The sequence below is a fragment of the Lonchura striata genome, chromosome 5, assembly GCF_050655825.1.
Source record: "Lonchura striata isolate lonStrDom1 chromosome 5, ASM5065582v1, whole genome shotgun sequence".
Lineage (NCBI taxonomy): Eukaryota > Metazoa > Chordata > Aves > Passeriformes > Estrildidae > Lonchura > Lonchura striata.
Window position 1 is genome coordinate 48172838 of NC_140707.1, and position 22650 is coordinate 48195487.

General features: G+C 35.9%; 1 protein-coding gene across 7 annotated transcripts in view; it reads left to right on the plus strand.

The window, feature by feature from the left end:
- The window catches only part of NPAS3 (neuronal PAS domain protein 3), a 589208-nt gene that overhangs the window by 512720 nt on the left and 53838 nt on the right, over positions 1 to 22650 (plus strand). For all 7 annotated transcript variants that reach the window (XM_085582101.1, XM_021542664.4, XM_085582102.1 and 4 more), the window contains one exon: positions 22137 to 22255. In XM_085582101.1, coding sequence (XP_085438227.1) covers positions 22137 to 22255 — 119 coding nt within the window. The remainder of the gene's footprint in view (positions 1 to 22136; positions 22256 to 22650) is intronic.

Below are 22650 nucleotides of genomic sequence, written 5' to 3' on the forward strand. Positions count from 1 at the left end.
GTTATATTATCCAGTTTTAACTTGTTATACAGATGCCTTCAGCATTAAAATCATGGGGTTTGTGCTATCTTTGTGCATCTGTGCTTACTAAAACAAAGGCTGTTATCAGGTAGCAAATTTTTTTCAGCCTTGAAAATGTGAACTGTGGCAGACTAAACCTACTAGTCTTATCAGCCTGCAAGTTATTACAATTGTTGCGCTGAGTGTAATACAAATAGTGCTCTATAAACCATTTTGACCAACTCTTTTTAATTAATTAGTCAATGGAAACTTATAAAGAGGATATGCAAAAGCCATTTGGATAGCCATATGTATATGTGGACTAGTATGTGTATACATGCATTAATACAGTTCTGTTTGTAGAAGCAGATAAATAACAAGGGTATCTCTAGTGACTCCATAGTTAAGGCTCAGATTGGAAAGTGTACTTCAAATCTTATTTAAGGTAGGATAAAAAATATTTCTGTGTATATGACAATCTACATAAGACTTCTCCTTTTTCTTCTTATACAGGTCTAAGAAAATAGGGTTCTATAATTATCCTTAAAGTTTCAGGGTATGACATTGAATATTAAACCAACATCAAGGAATTTTTAAATAATTTTTTTGGTAAAAGTGTACACAATTCTCAAAGTGGATCCTTGTAATATTCTGTAGGCCCATTTTTTAAATGAGAGAATAAATGTGCTCACTTTCATCTTGCATATCTCAAATTCAAGACAGTTGACTAAATCTTGGTCTTGCTTATGCACCTAAATCTTAAGTAACTGAAATCTTAGGTGATATTCTACATTTTCTCCCATGAAAACTGAAAGTAGAATTTAATCCCATTGCTATAAAAAGAAACTGACTATTATTTCTGAAGAGGTTAAGAATGTTCTATCTGATATCACATCAGAATGAAAAATGTAAAATAAATAGGAAAACAAATGATAAATCAGACAAGTGAAAGCTAAATATTCTAAATAGACACATAGACCAAGTTATTTATAAATTCCTTCTCAGAGGAATACTTCATTTATCTTTGGAGAGAGACTTTCTCATTGCAAGAGGTATTTCACTAAAAAATTAATTGTTTATTAAGAATTAATTAAATAGGTTAACATGGGACTATCTGATCAGGGAATATCAGTCTCAATACTTTGAACTTGCAGGTGCTGCAGTGGTTGTAGTTAAGACATTATATTGGCGCTTTCCTTCATTGCAAGGATTGTGTCAGGAAAATCTTTAATATAAAAGTAAAAAGCAGTTCATGCATAAAGCATGACGCCCTGAAGCATATTAGATCTGTTTATCTCTCTGTTTAAAACGAACGGTACCTGGTATAGTTTACATAACAAGGCAGGGATCAGTTTGATAAAGCATTTATATCACCTGGGGAACATGCTGGCTCATTTCCTCGACACCTTTCTGCATGACTTGTTCACCAGCAAGTAAAATAGCAAACAAACTTTTAATAGGTCAAGAGCAGAGAACCTGCTTGTGTTATAGACATTTGCATTTGCCCTCTGACAAATAGCTCATATTTCAAGTCCAGGTCTCTGCAGCCAATCACTGAATGATAATTATTGATTATATTTTTATGGACAAATCCTTAATTGCATTTAATCATTTGCAGCCTTAAAGATTTTTTTTTTTTTTCTGAAGACAAGTGAAACCTCAGTGCTTGTGTGGTGTACATGAAATTATCTGGGGGACCCAAATAAAGGACCGAGATGGGCTCTTGCCCCCAGATGCAGAGACAAAGCTCTAGTGACCTCATTAGAAACAGGATTTCACCTCACAACATTAACATTTTTGGCAAATACGACGGTATAAATCTGTGAGTTAACATTTGAAAACATTTTTTTAAACAAATGAATTTCTATTTAGTTTGCAATTAAAATCTGTTGTTAGACTAACAGATTTTTTTTGTCACTTTTCCATTTTGTTTAATGTAATCCAGGATATGAGTCACATTTGCTTGTTGTTTCTATATGTGGAGCAAATACTGTAGCTGCTGTTTCTGTTATAGCACATCTGCTCTGCTGAAAACTGCAAAATGATAGATAAACACATGGTCAGGAAAAGAAATAGATTAAAAACATTTTGTATTATTTTTCAGTGAACAGTAATCATCAGTAAATTTCTTTGCAGTTCAAAGGCTATTTTTGTTAAGCAGACATGGGGAGCTTCCATGCAAGCTATTGTAACATTTTCATATTTTTATTTTAAGTACCCAAAAGTATGTTTTCACCCAACTGGCATTTTCAGAACTGCATGGTAAAAGCAATACTGTGTTCTTCAGCTGTTCCATAATGAAGGAAAAAATTGTTCCGTAAAGCCAAGAATTATTATTTTTTTCCTTTTTCTGAAAGTTCAACAGTGGAATATATCTTCCTTAGGGTATAATTAATAACAATTTGCAATGCCTTATTCACAGATGCAATTCAGAGTATCTATTCTCTGTATGTATAATGTACCAAAAAAGCTGATATCACTTACAGAATATGTATCTATCATCCCAGTGAACATAAATCAATGATTGAGCCATAGATAAATAGATTATACATGGCAATAGGAAGGAAAAAGAAGAGGAAAAGAGAATCCATAAAAATAATTTTGCAAAGCTTGTCTTATGTTTTCATCAGAAACTAAACAAAATAATCTGACAAGGACAGAAATCAAGTCATCTGGCAAATTCTTGCATTTACTTTTATCAAATAATGTAATACAGCACATGGCACTAAAAATAATAGTGTGTTGTCTAAGAACAAAATGGTAACACTATGGCTCTTGTTTGGACAATCCAACCCAGCAACTTGCATGGCAGTTTCTGCTTTTTCCCGATGCTATTCAATCACACAGGCCCATGCACCATTCAGTCCTTCCTCCCCACAAACTGGACTTCCCTTCCAGGCACAGGGAGCCCAGGAGAGATGCTGAAATGGCAGCTCAGTAGTCTGTACAAAAGCAGTGCCCACGTCTTTATACGCCGTAGTGAAGGTGTTACGTACAGAGTCTGGGGCTACGCACCTTACACAAGCTTCGAGAGGCGTGTGCTTGGGCAGCTCTTGGCACCCTGTGGTGCTCTAAAGGAATCCAGGATTCTGTACATGGATTGCAGTTAGCAAGATGCTTATCCTGTATGCATTGGTTGTTGGGTTTTTGCTGTTTGTAAGAGTGTATGTGACTGCTGACTTCTAGTGGCTGGCCCGCAGATGACATCAATCCTGGAGCTGCTGCCCCTGTCAGGGATTCTCCTGTGGCTCAAGCGTCAAGGGTTGTACGTGGCACTGGACCAGAAAGACGTGGTCATCTCCTCTAACACAAACCTCTACTAATCCATGGATATGCTTGAGGGTTGTCAGTGGGACTGGGAAATTATACAAATAGGCTAAGCTTAGGCTGAAAACAGCAGAGTAAAATTGTGTGCAATGCATGCTGCCATTATATGATACAAAGCACACAGGGGGAAAAAATGTCACCAAATTACTTTGTTTCTCCTGCTTCTCATGTCTCTTGCCCCGCTCTGCTGCTGTGCTGTAGGAGAATACAATATATTCCTCAAACACCTGCCCCAGTTGCCATTAGGGTTTCTGCCCTGATTAAGACTTTTGTTGTTTCATGGTGTTATTCTTGTATGACCTAAATTTTCTTGTGCTCAATCCAAAGATCTTTGGCACTATGGAAGCTTTGTGAAAAAAGGCCCATCATCATTCATACAATTCAGCATAAACATAAAGAGTTTTATAATGAAATAAGTCTTTAAAGGAACTTTTTAAGAAATATTAGCTTATTATAATTACATTATTAGGAATCTATTTCTTTGCACTAGGTAGGGGGAACTACACTGGCAAAGAAATATATAATGTGTGCCTCAAGTCATAACTCCTAAGTTCTTTTTAATGTCCTAAATAAGTGACCTAATTTTCTGAAATGGTGAGAACCAGTTTTTCTCTCACATGATTTCCATGACAGTTTCCAAATGCAATTTTAAAGCTGACTTGCAGGATCAGGTCCTGCTTTTGTCAAGTGAGGTGAATTAAGGAATTCACCTGTGTATTCCTCTGAACTGCTCAACTGTGAACTGTCAGAGTCAAATAAACTGGCCAAGATAGAATAAGATTGCTGCATTTTAAAAAAAAAAAAAAAAAAAAAAAAAAAACAGCCTGTGCCAGTACAATTTAGATCAGCAGAATACAGTTTGCCATATTAGAATTCAGTCATGAATCAGCCCCAGAAATACTGCTCTAACAAAGAAAAAGCCACATACTGTTCATAACAATAAGTGGTTAGGGTTTCACTTTTACACTTCACTGAAAGAAATGGTCTAATTAAACAATTGTTCACAGAAATCACATTCCAAGGACTGAAGGAAAAAAGTGGAAAACTCATGATTGTTCCTTTTTATATTTTAGTACTATGAACTGAAATACCATTTATCACAAAACTAGTTTTTCTTGAGTTCAGCCTGCTGTTTATAGTAAAAGAAATGTACATATTAACATAAAGCTGTAGATCCAGTTTTTAACTTCTTCTGATGTCAAAAGGTCCTTCGTATTCAATCAATGAACCTTCTTAAATATCTGGCTCCCCCATCAGCCCATTCCTTTACTTAGATAGCTGGTTATTGTACCTGCAGTTGTGACACTGGATCTAGGACTTCACAGTTCTCATGATCCACATGTGCTAATTCTCACTTTTTAGTGCTCGACCACAAAATATATTCAACAGTTATAAAATCAAATCCAGCACAAAGCAAATTAAAATTTGGAGCATACATTTTATTTATCTGCGCAGTTTTCAAGTTTACTTATTGGTTTTCCAGTTTGCTCAGCAGCTCTGTTCTGCAGAAATCCTGCTTGCTGTTGGCTTTTGTTACTACATCATATGGGCAGAATTTACCAGTGTTTTTTCTGAAGGGAAGAGAGACTATATATCAAGTGGCTGCCATTCTTTGCATGAGGCTGGGCTGAGCTGTTCACTGAAGGCTTGTGTCTGCTGCCTTTCTGATACCATAGTTTTTCACCCTAGCCTGTATACAAACAGTTGATTTTTCTCCTCAGAATATTTTAGTGATGTTTAACTGCTTGCTACTGTAAATAGTTCTTGTGTTGACTAACTGTTGCATTTAATTTTCACTTCTGTCAAACAGGAATTGCATTTTGGCACTCACATGTTGTAGTCTGGTAAATTCCAATACTGGATGCATGTAGACTTCAGGAAGGAGCACTTACATTTTTTAGGTTGTTCTGAGACAGGACATAAGAATAATAGTGATCAGATTTGGTATGTGGGTTTATCCTAAAAGTCTCAAAATAGAAGGTGAGAGCAAGTTCCATTTCTAAAGCTCTCTTATAGTAACAGTCTGTCACAGTTCTTTAACATAGCACCTTACTCAGATGCTCAATCAAATCAGACCATTTAGGCAAGGTTAGACTTCCTCTGAGAAGAAGGACCTGTATTTCCATACTCACAAAGGGCTGCAGCTTCTCTGTGGCTCAAGTCTGGGATCCTCCTTTGAAGGTCCAGAAGGTGAAATTACCCCAGGAACATGAAGGGTGCCAGTGTTGCATCAGGAGTGAGGGGTCATTGACACAGCTAAAGCCCCCTAATTTTCCTTTATATATACATGGCTTACCATATCTTACTTCCCAAGTCACTTTTGCAGGTGGGTAGGGGTTGAGCAGCCATTTTGACACTGTGCTATACAAGTAAAAGAATCGTTGTATTTAGGCTCTTTGTCACTTATAATATTGTGGCATTTATGCCATAAATTCCTAACATGTGAAGTCTCTTTGGGAGACCCCCGTGAGCAATGTACTCCAAGGATGTTTCCTGTAACTCTTCAATATTTCTGTAGGCATCAGCATGCTCATCATGGGAGGTCCTATATAAATTAATCAGCAATATTGCTAATGTCAGTTTTCATGAACACATCTCAATGTTGTATAAATAGCAGCTGATCCATTTGCATGAGTCACTTATCTTCTAACAAGTCACTTTATGGTTGATCATTTTGCATCCAAAGTTAATCATTGTCTCATGGCTGCCAGTGTTCCATAAAGTGGACTTTCCTGGAGCCCACTCAGGGAGTGCTGGTGGATATGACACTTAGGGCACTCAAGGTATAGCTAGCAAAGGAAAAACAAATGAGCATTGCTTACATGTTCAGCATTACTTTTAGGAGGCCTACAGAGACTTTGATCTCTGTTTACACTAATCTTAGGTTAGTGACTGTCATATTACATTAGCAAATTTAATCTCTGTTAATGTGATAGAAAGTTGCTAATACAATGAGACTCATTATATTAACAACTTTTGCATCATGTTAGCAAAAGCAAAATTTGCTAACAGAATGCAAAAATTACCAATATGATGAGGTAATCATTATCATTATTCTAACACCTGATTATATTAAGCAGTTACTAACATTTTGTACATGAAGTCACTATTTGCATTGTGCTAGAATTTTCTAGGACTATCTGGAGTGCCTACGTAAGAAAAAAAGCAAATATTTTTTACAAAATCTTTTTGGAGATAAGTGTTTTCTTTTGTATTTTGATATGTTAATTAATCAAATTCACTCTGAAATTAAATTTTTTGACCTAGAAAACTCTTTTTCCATAGACCAGTAAGCCATTTAATGATCTATGTTGTGACTAAGGCAGTAAGAGAGTACAAAGAGAGCATGGATCATTGTTTGCCTCAAAGCTTTTGGCTTTGAAAAGTAATTTCATGTAACAAGTTGTATTTTACAGTAGATAAGAATTTATGTAATATTTCATTAAAACATGTTAATTCACTGTTACAATTTTTATTTTTGTAGCAAGACATACATGTATTGTAGAATATATTTGCACATAAGATTCATAGTCTTTCCCAATTACTTCATAATTGTTCATTAAAAATGTACCAGGATTAAATTAAAATTCTTATAATAATATTTTAAATGTGCAGGGTATAATCTGACTGCAAAACTCTTTGCTGTACGTAGCATGCTACATCTCTTAAAATTTCTTAGAAAACAGTCTTGTAATTATTATTCTCTACAAAGCTTTAATTATTATACAAGCTATGTAATAACAACCTTTTATATTTAAAGATCATCTGTAGAGATTAAATAAATCAATTTAAGCATAGATTCTTCATAAAGGAATCCTATAATGGCAATGGGCAAGCTTTGCACACTGCTTTTTCCCATGTAAGTAGCAGAGTGGGGAAAATGTAGAGAACACGTTGAATATATAAATGTATATGCAGCAAAGGCAGACATCTTGGGCCAGCTAGAGATTAAACTTCTCAGTTCTAAAGAAATCATCACAGAACCACAGAATAGGCTGGGTGCTGGCAGTGATCTTAAAAATAATCAAGTTCCAATCCCACGGACATGGACGGGGACTCCTTTGAGTACACAAAGTTGCTCACAGCCCCATCCAATTTGGCCTGAAACACTTTCAGGGTTGGGGCATCCACAACTTCTCCAGGTAACCTGTTCCTCACTATTCTCATAGTAAAGAATTTCCTTCTCATATCTAATCTAAACATACTGTCAATTTAGAAAGAATGACGGTAGGAAGAAGCCTGTCAAAGGCTTTACAGAAGTCCAGATAAATGAGATCTGTAGCCCTTCCCATGTCCACTGACAGAGTCACCCCATCACAAAAGGCCATAGGGTTGGCCAGGCAGGGCTTGCCCTGGGTGGAGCCATGCTGGCTGCCCCAAACCACCTCCCTATCCTCCATGTGCCTTAGCACAGCTTCTAGGAGGATCTGTTCCATGACTTTCCCAGAAACAGAGGTGAGGCTGACTGGGCAGTAGTTTTGAGGGTACTCCTTTCCTTTCCTTTATAGATGGGTTCAATATTTCCCTTTTTCCAGTCACCTGGCACTTCACCTGACTGCCATGACTTTTCAAATCTCATCAAGAATGGCTTGGTAACTATATCAGCCAATTTCCTCAGGACTGTGAAATGCATCTCATTGTGTCTAATAGACTTACCTATGTTCAGGTTCATGGTCATGAACCTGATCTTTACTTACAGTAAGAGGGACTTTGCTCCCCCAGTCTCCATCCTGCTGTCCATCTACTCAATAGGTGTGAAGAGTGAGGTTGCCCTTGAAGATGGACGAAAACAGTGTTGAGTACCTCAGCCTTCTCCTCATCTGTTCTTTCCTGTTTTCCAGCATTCTTTATTGGCGGAGTACACCTTCTTTGACCTTAATTTTCTGGTTAATGTAGAAGCTTTACCAAGATGGTCACTGAATGTTACGTCCATTCAAGGACCAGTAGTGACTTTGGTTGAAAGTACTTAAATTTTTCAATACTCAAAAAAGAGAGGCACTGGAAAGAGAGTCACCACAGCTCTCCTTAACTTCAGAATTTACTCCAACCTTAATACAAATCAGCTTTTTGATGCTGTTTATAATTTCTAGAGAAAGGTCATAAGAATATTCCAATTCAAAGCCAGAAAATTAAGACAAAAGAAGACCATATAGTTGCATATCCTTTCTGGATGGACTCTTTTTTTTTTTTTCTATGTTACTGAATATTTAGAAACAACTGGAGAATTATAAACCACGGGGAGTGGGGGATGAGTAAACAAGAGAAGCATTTCCTGCTACAGATCTTTAGATGGAAGAGGAATTTCATAGTAATACAGGAACTTCTATAAGTGAATGTTGAATATTTATCTAGCCCACTATCTTATCATTTAGAGTAGCTGGTACTAAATACTTCCCAATCACATGTAAAATCTTCAGTATGGTAACTGTCCCATATAAGTTGAATTAGAACACTTGATATCTCATGTAAATTTTATTAGGCATAGTGTAGCATGATTATTCTAGTTAGCCTCAGAGATATTTAGTCCTTTTGAAGTAGATAGATAGATAATTGTATAGATTACATGTTGTGTGGTGAAAATTATTGATTTCAATAATTTTGTGCTTATCAGTTCAAAATGTGTTTTCCTTTCAATTTATTGAAAATATCCTGTTATTATTCTATCTTTTATGTATCATTGATTATTTTATGCATCTCTTGTCACATTTATCTGCTCTCAAAGCTACATATTTATAATCCCACTCTCTTCAGATGTCCTTCTGCTTAAGTTTTTCTGTTTCCATTATTCTCTTTTTTAATGGCAGATGACTAGAACTAAACACAATACCAAATTTAAAGTCTGCTCCATAAAGGTACATAATGTAAAAGTAATATTTTCTTTATACATTTATTAATTTTAAATTATTTTAGATTGTGTTCTAACATCTCATTTAAGTCTTTAGCCGTAACAGTCTCCATATAGAGCAGGTGTTTTCACTGAGATATTTCCATTTCCTTTTATTGCCTAGTTAAAATTATTTAAAGCTCCTGAATATAGAGGAGTTTCTGTTTCTTTAAAAGAGTCTTACCCTTGTTTGCATGAAATTTCATCTGTTGCTGTGCTGTTCAATTGTCTGCTCTTTACTTCTATTTAGGTCCTTCTCATGTTCTTCCTGATCTTCTTTTGATGTAATAGCTGCATTTTTAAGTGTTTTGCCCACTGAAGTAAAACACACAGCAGATGGGAAGTCTGCAGATACTTCCCACTGAATTATTTAGATTAGAAAGGCTAAAATGTTGAAACTATAAAAAGAGAGATTAATAACCCAGATAGACCAAAACCAGATTCCTATGCCTCACACTTTCCCCCTTTTTCCAGTACTGCATCTGAGGTAGAACATAGACAATTTCTGAGAGAAGCTTTTATTTGCTTATAAGGATATGGTGTCCTGTAAGCTGAGTGGGAATGTCCTAACACCTGACAATAGAAGGGGGAAAAAAGGGTATAAAAACTAGAAGTGAACTGAAAATGTAACCTGCTGGAAGTTGGTGCCACAAAGGGAAAACAAGCATTTGTGAGCCATGACTCACATACCTTTCCTTTGGGCTTAATCTCAAAGTGAAACATATCATTGTGGAAGTATTTTAGATTTTGCTTCCCTAAACACAAAGAAATATGCAAAAATTAATATATTTATATGTGAACATATAGTCAAAGGTCATATCCAGCTTTACTTAAAGTTTACCAATTATATATTATACACTTCTTTATAATTCCCTTTACATATCTTTATCTAATGCATATCTTTATCTATGGGAAGTACTGCATATGAATATGCTTTTCAAATTTCAAACTGAAGTCATCTGCAGTGGTGCTCCTCAAGGACGGAAGGGTTAGCTGGCCCACGGGTGGGAGAAGAGCTGCTCATTAGAGAAGGTTTGTTACGTGGTAACGTATAATTAAGGTAATGGTCACAGCTTGTGTGACAGCAAACACTCTGGCAGTTGTTTGATTGCTGTCTGGGTCAGGAGATCAGCATTTTCTACAAGATGTATCCACATTAGTGTGTTAGTGGACAGGTTAGAAAGCAAATTACAGCTGCCTTTCTTAGGCATATTGCTGTCGAGGCTCATTGTTTTGGGTTTTTTACTGTATATCAGCAATAATATAGCTTCTGAAGACTGCATGTGACAGGTTAGGCATTTTATCCTTTGAGTAAACAGTAATCATGGTGTGAAGAAAGTGGGGCATTGGAGATTTTTCCCATTCTTTGAGATTTCCATTCTTCCTTTCTAGTTTGCTCCAAGGGCTCTTTGGGGATACATATATTAAGCCCTTTAAATAGTTCATAATAAATCTTTGTCTCGGGTTGATTCTGACAGTTTTTTAAAGAGTCTTTTAAGAGACAATCCTCAATCATTTACTAATCCATGGGGTGATCTTCAGACTTGGAGAAAAAAGAAACTGTTCAAGCCCCAGGATTGTGAAGATACAATGTAGAAAAATACAGAAAATGGTACAAAAAATACTGTACCATGGAAATTTCACCAGTCATACCATGTTCTGCTGGTACCTAAAAGCTCATTCTCCAATTTATTCAGTTTGCAAATACTGAAGGAAGAAAAATGGATTACCAAAAATAGGAAGAACTTTTTTTATTGATCACCTTATTCCTATTATCATGGGTCTGGCCTTGTTTTGTTCAGCGCTTGAATTGAAGGGGCATTATGGGAAAAAAAAGTAATTGTTCCCATTGTTAAAAAATACCAAAAAATACCCCAGAATTCTGTCTGTTAAGTGTTTACTATTCAAGCCTTATGATAAATATGCCAAAATATCTGCAGTGTGGGCTGATTTTTTAACATGCCGTTTCCTGTGTTATATGACAGGTTCTGATTATGTCTGTCAAAAACCTTCTTAATTCCACAGTGCAAAATAAATAGATAAAGGCAGAAAATATAATAAAAGTAAGATGTCCAGTCCACTTGACATTTGTTTTTACTAAATAATTTGAATGAATACTTTTCTAAAAATAATGCATGATTGCAGCCCACGGAAACTACCTCTAGGGTTTTTTTCTTCAGCAGACTCAAGTCTGTCATTTTTTGGAGATACTTGTTCTCAACTCCTTTTGAATTTCAATGGTATAGCACTTGTCATTATTTTCAGCTTTTTTATAAATTCTGCATAAGCAAAGAAATCTATAAGTGCAAACTTATCTGTATAAGAACTCTCTTGGTGTACCTTAGGAATATTGTTGCCATGTTTTAATTTCATATGCTGCCCTGAGAGAAAATACTGTAACAGGAACAAGGCAGCAGTTGTAATAAGGGACAAAGCTATAGAGAAACCTGGGCAGTTGTGTCTCTTATCCTTTCTTCAGCCAGGAACGTAAGTGATGGAGGTGAGGGCTGCTTCTGAAAGCACTACCAGCTAGCTGAGCAGCACATCCCAACAGCATCAGCTACCCACTATCCCAGCTGTGCTAGCAAATCCCTCAGATGCTGCAGGATTAGCCTGTCTGATTCATCTTATCCTGGACCAGGTCATGGAGTGTCAATGTGACAGATGAGAAGGGACAATTGCACAGAGAATCTTGTAATGATGGAAATGTTAACAGCACTCTGAAATACAGTTGAATGCACAGTGTTGAGGATATAATTATTTTCACATTTAAGTAATAGTTATATTTTTGGGATTTTTAAGTGCTACTTGTTCAGCAAATATGAGAAAGGCTATATTTCTTCATTTTTTCTATTGACAAATACCAGTGTTAGTTAAACCTGGTTTTGACAGGGATAAGTAGATTTTGAGTATATGAAAATACATTTTCTTACATTATTTGTAAGAAAAAGTGTCACTTGACTATATTCTGAAATACATTATTCTGAAGCCATGACATGGTGCTTAGCACCATACCTATTGCCACTGTGACTGTCCAGTGATGAAGTTATCTGTAAACAAAACATTAAGCATATGGCAATTCTTCTAGACAATTATACATATTTTCCCTTGAAAATGTATGGTGTGTAAATCCAACTTGCATGAGTTCTTATCGTTGGACCAGTCTAAATTAGCTAAAAATTTGTTTTGTGAAGAAAATTATTTCTTGCTCTCCATGCTTCAAAATATTTATATACTTATTTGCATTTGACACACCAATATGCACTCAGATAAATTTTAAACTTGAAAAGTGGAACAGTTTGATAGAGTCAACATGATTGAAATCCAGAGAAGATAATGGAAACCTCTTTGCAGTGTTAGTTGTTCACTGTTAGCAAAGATGAACCCAAATACTCTCCATGTTTCAAAAATGTTAAGAGGTCAAATGCTGCCACAGTCGCACCACTGTTTTTCCCCCCCTTTTTCAGTGTGTGAACAGAAAATGGTGGCCCCCTCTGTTTATTGCTGCTGAGCAAGGAAATGTTCACCATTAGCAGATCAGTCTGTGTTTGCACATGTGCTCCTGCCTGGTTCAAACATATGCCCAGTAGCTACATACTTTTCTAGACAGGTTATTCAACAAGGTTATGCAATTTGTCCAAAGTGATTTTTTTTGTCAGGATTCTATATGCATTGATGTAACAATCCAGTAGATACTAGCAACCAGTAACTGCCCCTTGGTTAGGCTGCATGGAAGATTCATGTATATAAAATAGTGTATTAAAGTAAACTTACAAAAGCAAAGAGCAATCATTGCAAATGTAATTTTTTTCTTCCTCTTTGGGATTCTAATTTTAAAAGCATTAAAGAAGACAGCTGCTCATGCTGTGATATGCGCTAAACAGCCTGAAGGATGGAAAAAAATATATTTGTAGCTCATAATAACTATTGACCTTTCTGATATACAGTGTTCTCTGTGTTAGCTATTCTGTTCTATCAACAGTGAAGATTGAACATGACTTTTTAATAGAAAACATGGGGTTTCAAGCTGCTTTCACAAAGGTGTTTATGTATTGTTATTTTGTATTGTAGTACAAAGACTAAGTCCTGATGCCCTTTGTCTGACATCATGTTTGTCATTAAAAAGCCCCACTGTTACTGACTGTTTCATATGAGGAATTGGCTCATAACCATTTTATAGTCGTGATAAAAGCATTGCTCCACTAGACCCAGAAAACAGGTATTGAAAATAGAATCCCCCAAATATTCCAGCAGCACAAAAGGTATTTTCTGAAGAAATAGATTCCTCAAGTGGCTATATTTTCAGGGAATTCCACTAAGACTTCAAACACTCACTTTTTGTATTCATACTGTTGCTCCTTGGCATACTCGGGCTGCTTCATAATGGCTTTTGCTGGATGTCATGTGCTCCCAAAGAGTATCTTTATGATGCTCCTTTTTTCTCTTGAACTTTCCTACTGCTTAGTTGCTTAGTACAGACACATCCACTAGTAGCAGCTTGACTGTGGCCCTTATGTATGTTTCCCTAGAGTGGGATCATCCAAACATCAGCTTTGCAGTGTGAGGTAACTCAGCTGCTCTCCTTTCCCCCAGGGAAAAGCTTCACCAAAAAGCACCTCCCATTTGGCATATGAAAATCTGGAAAGCAACCTCTTTATTGTGCTTTTTAAGCCCAAGCAGGCTGGCAATGTTAAGGAACATCAGAAGGGACTTTTTAATGTTTGTTGGAGGTGTTTTTATGCCATGTGCTGGGAAGGAACTTTAGTGGGCCATTATTGGCAGCTCTAAACCACAGTTATTTTCACAGCTATGCTCTGTAGTGTCAGTTAATGATTCACAAGTTACTAGGCAAGAGCAGAAAAAGAAAAAATACCTTTGGTTTTCTAGTGCAGGAAAGAGGGGGAACAACACATCAGCATTTAATGGCAGTTTTGTGCTGAAACAAAATGCTTAAAATTGTTTATAAGAAGCTTCTCAGCAAGGATAATGATCATTTAAGTTGTGGAAACCAGCCACATCTCAAAGGAGATTAAACATCTAGTCCTCTATTCTTTACAGGACCATGAAGCCCATCAGGAATTCAGTGAAGATTTTACCCTCAAAACTAGCCAGTGTCTTTTTTTTTTTCTTTGTTGTTTTCTCAAGTCCCAGGTTTTTTTTCTCTATAAACATTTCTTAACAGAGGAGAGATGTACTCATGTTTATGATACTACACTCTCCTAATATCAGGACCTTTCTCATCCATTTCAAACTTTATTAGAATTGCTGCAAAGTTAGTAAACAGTAAATAAATGCTATCACTGCACTAATTATCTTTGGACTTTCATAGAACCTTGAAAATGTAGTAGTGTTGCTGACCTCATAGGAAACCTCATATGAAACCAGGTCAGGTCAGATTATTTATTCCATTGCTTAAAATAAATTAGCCTTAGATGTAAAAGTATAGAGGGAAGTTTGAGCTTCATATGCAGGATGGTTTATGTACCACTCACTCACAAGACCACAACAGCTCGTCATGAGTTGTTCTGGTGTATTGGATGAGTATGAGTATATTTGTGAGTGTTTAGATAATGGATTGAAGCCCAGTAGACTGTAACATTTTCAAACACTTTTCAGAGTTAAGATTTCCTATCGTGATTAGCTCCATTAATAACAAATCTTTATCATGTTGTTTTCAAACAAACAAAAAAGCCCAGTGTCTTTCACAGATAGCTGACATACCAAAATTTGTTATAAAATCTGCCTTTCAATGTCATAATGTAACAAAAATCTTATTCATAGTTTCCTCCTGGCAATACTTCATTAATAGCTCTGTCCTGGCTTTTAACTCACTCTTTTATTTTGCCAGATATGTAAAGAGTTCTGTGGGGTAAAGTTTACATGGGAAGTAAATTGCATATGTTGGGAATTAATAGCCCAATAAGACATTTCTAGACTGGAAGTAGAAGAAATAGAAGGAGATGGACAAGGAGGAAAGCTTTGAGGCATTAAATGAAGTATAGCTTGGCCCTGTTCTGGGCTGCATCCAAAGCAGCATGGCCAGCAGAGCGAAGGAGGGGACTCTCTCCCTCGACTCCACTCCTGTGAGACCCCACCTGCAGGTGCTGCATCCAGCTCTGGGGTCCTAGCATAGGAAGGACATGGACCTATATGGGAGACAGTCCAGAGGAGGGCCACAAGATGATTACAGGGATGGAACTCATGCTAGGAAAGGCTGAGAGAATTAAATTGTTCAGTCTGAAGAAGAGAAGGCTCTGGGAAGAACTTAGAGTAGCCTTCCATTAGCTAAAGAGAGCTACAAGAAAGCTGGAGAGGGAGTTTTTACAAGGGCCTGTAGTGACAGGACAAGGGGTTGTGGTCATAAACTGAAGGAGATTTGGTTTAGATTAAATATGAGGAAAAATACTATGAGAAAGGTGGACACTGTTTGCCCAAGAATGCCCCATTTGTGAATGCCCCATCCCTGGGAAGTGTTACAGGCCGTGTTGGATTGGTTCTGAGCAACCTGGCAAGGGGAAGGCATCCCTGCCCACAGCAGGGTGGTGGGAATTAGACAATATTTAAGGCCTTCCAACACAAACCATTTTATGATTCTGTGATTATTAGTCCAATAAGGGTAGTTCAGATTACTTTGGTTCTGCAAGGATAATAGAACATTCAAAAATGTCTCTGATAATACTAAATACCTGCCTCTGAGTTTTTACTTCAGTTTCTCCTACATAAGTATAGTCAGTACCTAAGCATAGTCAAATTAAAAAGCAAATATTATTTCTCTGCAGATCCAGCCATTTTTGTGCCCAAACTATAGTATGCAAGTAGATCAGATATTAAAAACATTCTCTCACTTCCTTAGCTGTTGTATTTGAATTCACTGCTACTTCACTGAGTTGTGTTTTGCTTGAATGCATGGACTTGTATCACATTAAAGAAACTTGGATATATCTGAGTTAGTCTCTTGTTCTCCCAGTTTCAAATATCTAAGCTTAACAGTGTGGATCATTACATGTGGACCGTAGGCCAGTAATTACAGTGATTATACAAATAGTCATATCTCTAGATGTAAATATATATAGCATATTCTTTAAAACTTGTGAAGGAAATTAAATAAATATATTACATGTAATGCTTAAATGTCAAATTGTTTGCAAAAAATTAAGGATTTTACATAAGACAATCTAAACCATACTGTCAGTTGCTGGATCTGGAAAATCTGGAGAGATAAGTGTAGGGGAAAAAAATGACTAATGGAAAACCATTAAAAGATTTAGCTTTCAACAGAAGTCTAATAGCATTTAAAGTTTATATGCTTTTGAATTTCTAAAAGGCCTATAGGTCATGAAAAGTGAATTGTCTTAATCTTTGAGGTAGGGTGACAAAAAATAACAGTTTATTATCTTGTGTGGAAACATTACCTAGATAAAAATTTTTATAAGAATTTTCTTTCCATTTTTTTGAAAGAGCTGCCCTGAATCTTTCCCTTTTGAGTGATACCATATCCAGATTCCAGTATTATTCCCCCTATATAAAGGAAAAAATGGAACTAAGTAACCTAAAATTTGAGTCCAGTTCTTCACTTTTTCAGTTTTTCAGCAAATAGCAAAACACAAAATTTATGAGTTTTACCCAGTCACCTAAAAGTACTATGAATTTTAGATCCAAATTTGGTTATTCAGGAATTTAAGTTCCTGTTCATAACTGGGACGGCTTACAGCAAAAATATTATTCCACCTTTTAGAAACAGTATTGCTTTGGAAGAAAGAACGAGCCTCTGCCATCCAAAATGTTAAAGAAATAGTTCATATAGTCCTTGATTTCGCAGGATGCTGAGCACACTGGTGAGACCAAAAGAGCACCTATAGAATCTGCTAGCTCTGTGCTCTTTAGTTGGTTCTCCAGGCAGGCTCCCAGTGTTCATAAATAGGCCAAAATGGTTCATCCTAGTCCAGGAATCTTCTACTGTTTCCTAGAACAAATTTTAGTTTCCACTACTTGCCATGTTCAGCCTGTGATCAGCTTGAACCAGCTTCACTTAAAACCATTCATTTGCACAATTGCTAAATGTAGTAACTTGCACTTATTGGAAATAAATTGTCTTAACTTGTAGCTTTTGCCTTTTGCCCTATTTGTTGGGTTAGTAGTTGTGAAAAATCTATCTTTTAGTTTATAAAATGATCAAATTTGATCTGTAAGATACTGAGAGAGAATGATCTTGGCAAATAATGATTTTTTGAGAGTCACTTTTCTGATTAAAGGCAGTTAAGTACTCAAGGCAAAATTGTCTTAGTCTTTTAATGCCTGGTTACAGACAATAAACTGCACAGAAGAAATAGAAACATTAAAAAGCTGCAACTAGTTCAACTGAAAATGGTAGATTTATATTACCTGTATATTCACCTGAACATAATGAGTCTCAGTTCCCTATGCAAAGGTTCATAATACTTTAAGAAAATGTGAGAAGATGTTTGCAAGTGCAGAAGATAACAGGAAAAGAGCTCCCTTTTTCTTACTGTTTTGTATGTTCGGTTTTTTGTTCATTTGTTTCTCTTTTAAGAGCTGGCTGTATAGTTGGTGTTTGAGAATGTCTTTTTAAAAATGTATGGACATATGTTTTCAAGTGAAATGAAAGCCAGGTGAAACCTTCCTAAAATGCTACAAAATCCAGAAAATCCTTTATGTTAAACGATAAGGTATTTTTTTTCCACCACTCTCAAATTCCTTGTTGGTTTTTGGTTTTTCCTCTATACCTTTCTTTCTTCCTATGAATTAGAAGCCTGTCTTTTCTCTGTTTGGTGTGCAAAATTGCATTTTTCTCCTCTCAATTTTTAGTGCTTGTCAAGAAAAAAAGCCCAGAAGTTGGTGAACATTATTCAGCCTAGTGTAGCAGCTTTTTGTTATTTAAGACATAAATCAAATGTGGAACTTATTTTTTTCCTGGGGGACATATTGTTTATCTAAATTTGAATGTGCTTGTGAATCACTCACAGGGACAGTACTTGTGCTATTGCTGTGTAAGAGCAATTATTTGCATTGGTTTACATTGTTTTGCTCTATAGCAGTAAAGTAGTCAGACTGTATGCAGGTGTACAGTACCTCTGCAGATCCCTGCAGGATTACAGCCATGGACCTCAGTCCTCCAGACAGCTATGGACACGTTTATGTGCAATCAGAACTCTTCCTGCATGTGAAATTAAACAATGCATGACTGGTTTGTGGGGTCTGGGGCCAAGATTATTCTCAAAGCAATGCCCATTGGAGGATCAGAAATACAGGGTTTGTTCACAAAGAAATGCTTGGAATCACAGAAGTTCACGGAATTACAGAATATTATGAATTGCAAGGGACCCACAAGGATCATCAAATCCAACTCCTTAGTGAATGGCCCATACAGGGATCAAAACCACAACCTTGGCATTACTAGCACCATGCTCTGGCCAACAGAGCTAATCTCAGTAAGTTAAGAAGATAATAAAACAGTTTTGTGAATTGGCTGCTGTTTCATACTATCTTCCTATTTACCTCTGTGGCTCTTACTTAAGCTTTTTAACATTTGTGACACTTCCTTATGGGTACAATAGATTGTAGCTTTGTTCCCTTTGAAATGGAAAATGCATTCCTTGTGTCTAGAAATCTCATCCTGCTTTATCAGCTTTGGGAGTGGAAAGAGAAGACGTTTATTCCTTTAGTAGTATCTGCTGAAGATGTTTAAGGGCACACAAAGGCAAGTGCTTTCCCAACAGAGTACACAATTACCTGCTTTGCAAAGACAACCCAGACTTATTTTTTATACTTCTAAGTCTGACAGTGTAAAATACTTTAATTCGCATGCAGTAAGCATTGACTTTTATCATATAATTAGCATTCTAAACTCACAGTTTCAGAAGTTTATAACTCAACAGTAGGTTTAAACTCAGTAATTCAAGCCAGAAGCCTTATTTTTCAGTGTAAAAAGACACCTTTTGTTTCTACAGTATCAAGCCAAGTGTACCTTGTTTATTTCAGGCTTTTTAAAGGTTTTAGATTATAATTTTTTTAAAAAATCAAAAATTAATTGCCAAAGTTTCATTCTGATATTCCTCAGATTGCAAGTCTAATTTGACATAATTGAAAAAAAAATTGAAATGGTTCAGTGATAGACATTTAAAATCAACTCCTGAGAACTCATAATGGACCATATTCCTTATATTCCTGTACAAATCTCACTGACATCGATGGATCTGTTCAATGCATATCCTATTTTTAAAATTCTGCATGCATAATCACCATCAGCATTGTTATAGTACCTACTGTGGGTGGGTGCAACTCTGAATGCAGATTTGCACTATCAGCCCTAATGGTTCTCTTTTGAGAGAAATTCAAAATGCTGTTCATAAGCCGTTCTGGACATTTAGGTAACCAATCCCATCTCACATACACTCTCAGATACCTTTTGTTAAAGAAAATCAAACACTTCAGAATACATATTTGTATGACACTGTTCCAGTCTTTTGGATAAAATATGTACACTTTATAATATTCATTTAGAGATGAACAGGTTTGTACATAGTATAATAACAGCAAAATTATATTTATCTTATGATATGTGATTAAATTAGCCTAAAAAATGTCAATGCCAAGTACACTTTACGATATGTCAGTTGTTATCCTTTCTTTCATTTAACTATGCATGAAAGAGAAATTTTAATTTCCATTTTTTGGGAATGGTGCATATGTATTACAGCCTGATCTTTCTTTGAGCATAAGATATTGTGTGTTTAATACTGTATGTTTAGGTAATTACCATTAGAACACAGGAGGGCATATTATACTTACTGCCTGTACCAGAGTATAACGTGCTGGACTGCAACAACTACACTTGTTAAGCTGATTTTAGCATTTCTTCACACAGCAGGAAGCACCCATGCTGTGGTTTCCTAATGTACTCTTTAACTACTGCACTGTACTGTACAATAAAAATAATAATTAATTATGCTCCTCATCTTACCAGTACTGCTGCTATCTGGGTTACTTTGGCTGCTGTTTCAGGGTTTCACTGTCCCACACCCTGAAAAATACCTTTCCCTTCAGACTTTTATTTCTTATGTGATACTGCTGAACAGAGCTGAATTTTTTGAGGACAGGTTTGTTGCATGGATTGTGATGGCTTTACATTTGTTCAGGTCTCCAAGGACCCACACCAATAACTGTGAAAGAGACAACAGCAGAATGGCATACTTTCCCATTTCCACCAGGATGAAAAAAAATACTCTAAATTAAGTCTAACCTTAAATGTATAATCTGTCCTTGGGAGGAAAAAAAAAAAGGATATAGCATCTTCAAGCTCTTGGCATCCCTTACGAGAAAAAATTGGTTCTAAGGGTCTCTGATCTTGTGTTTTAGTAAAATAGAACTGCACGGCTGACTGACAGTTCTGATCTAAAGCATTTACGTTTAAGTTTTGATCTCTCTGCTTTTGATTAAAACTAATGAGCTCATTTAATTCAAAATGGGAATCTCTGATAAGAGAAATAAGGTTGATGTGATTGGATTAGAGGGGCAAATTAAACTCTTAGAGCAGAAGTTTGTGCTTATACAGTGTATTAAAAAGCTGTTGGCGTATTATGGTGTGTTAGATGATGAGAAAAATTTCATAGTAATTCATATTTAATCAGAAGAAATGAAAGTACTAAATATAACATGGCTCTGCTTTTCCCTCGAGTGATAAAGAGCTGTACATTTAAAATGACATCAAATTCATGCTCTCTAAAACAAAAAAATCTTAAGAAACACACTAAAGAAAGGGACACTCTTGTCAGTTATCACAACAGAGCTGAAATGTCACAAACACAAGACAAGTTGACCATATTAAATCAAGGACAATTCAATATAATCCTTAGCTCACAAACAACTTTTGCATTTCTGTTGACTGCATAACAAATGCATTTTAAATACTTAAACACTTTCTACTAGTAGTTTGTATGGTTCTCCTAAACAATTGAAGTACAATTTCAAAATACTTCTTTTGTTCCTTGTTAATTCCTCACTGAAATTGAAATTTCTTTTGTCTCCAATAATGCCTGTTTGTTGTAAGCTGCTCCAGAATTTTCCCATTAACAGTATTTTGGGGATAAGTTGATTATCAGGGCTAAAAAATAGGAATCATAAAGATTGTATAAAGAATAATTTGGTGCTGACGCTATTCTACCATGGCTTATACTGAGAGTTTTTAAGTATTTTAAGTGGTTGTAGTTAAGGAGGGAGAAGTGCAGGTGAGAGCTATATTTAGTTGTGAGCAAGTAATATCCCTTCAGCTGGACTAAAAAGATATTTCATTATTGACTAATTAATCGCCAATAATACATAATATGATGGCAATAATAATAATATGTGTCATTTGCTTGAGAATTCTTGCCTTCAGGTTGTTTCATGTTTTATTGATAATAAAGGCTCTAATTTAGCCTCAGTAATATGGAAATCAAGGCACACAAATCCAGCACTGACTCAGGTATTCCTGCAGTTGAGGAGAGACTAGGGAATAAAAATCTGCAGAATTTGCAGCCTCTTTCAGGGAAGAATTGCTACCTAAGTAAGACTTTGCCTTTTACAAAGTACTGACAAATAGTTTTTAAAACTATGTCATCCACTCTAGTGACATACCCTCCAACTCCAGTTGTAGCTAAATTGTGCAAGAAAGAGTTAATGCCACAAATCTCTTTTAAATTTCTATGAGAAAAATAACTTGAAAATGAGACATACTGAGTATATGTATATTTTTGTAATTTCTTTTTTGCTAAATAAACATTTTCTAAATGAGGTAAATTGATTACAACACTCTTAGCATCCATCAGTCATTTATTTTTAGTGAGTTCAAGGATTGCACCTGAAAAATAGCTTAGAGGAGATGTATAAAATCTAAATTATCTGTATATGTATTTTTTCTACTCCCTAGTGGAATCTACAAACCCCAGTTTGCTAACCACTGACAACACTCTAGAGCGCTCTTTTTTCATCCGAATGAAATCTACACTGACCAAGCGAGGAGTGCATATCAAATCATCAGGATACAAGGTAAGGGTTGCACTGTAACATGAAATATTGACATCTTGAAATTATGTTCATTCATGTTCCAGGAACACCTTAATAGACAGAGAGAGGAGCTATTTCACATTTGCATATGTCTCATTCCTTTTGTAAAAGAATCATTAATACATATTTCCAGCCTGAGGTTGGGCTTTTGTACTGCACTTCCATTAAATTGATCATTATTATGATAAATGTTGATGATAACAGCACGATAGCCTTCAAAAGAGCAACATTTCCAAAGTAAAGGTATCTTTTACCAAAGAAGGTGAGTCAGAGTAACATCACTTTTCCCACAGTAGAAAATTACTGCTCATTTTGTTAGACTGTTAGTAATTTTTGGGTTATGTTTTTCCCAGAGAGGTAGGATTTCTTCATGCAGG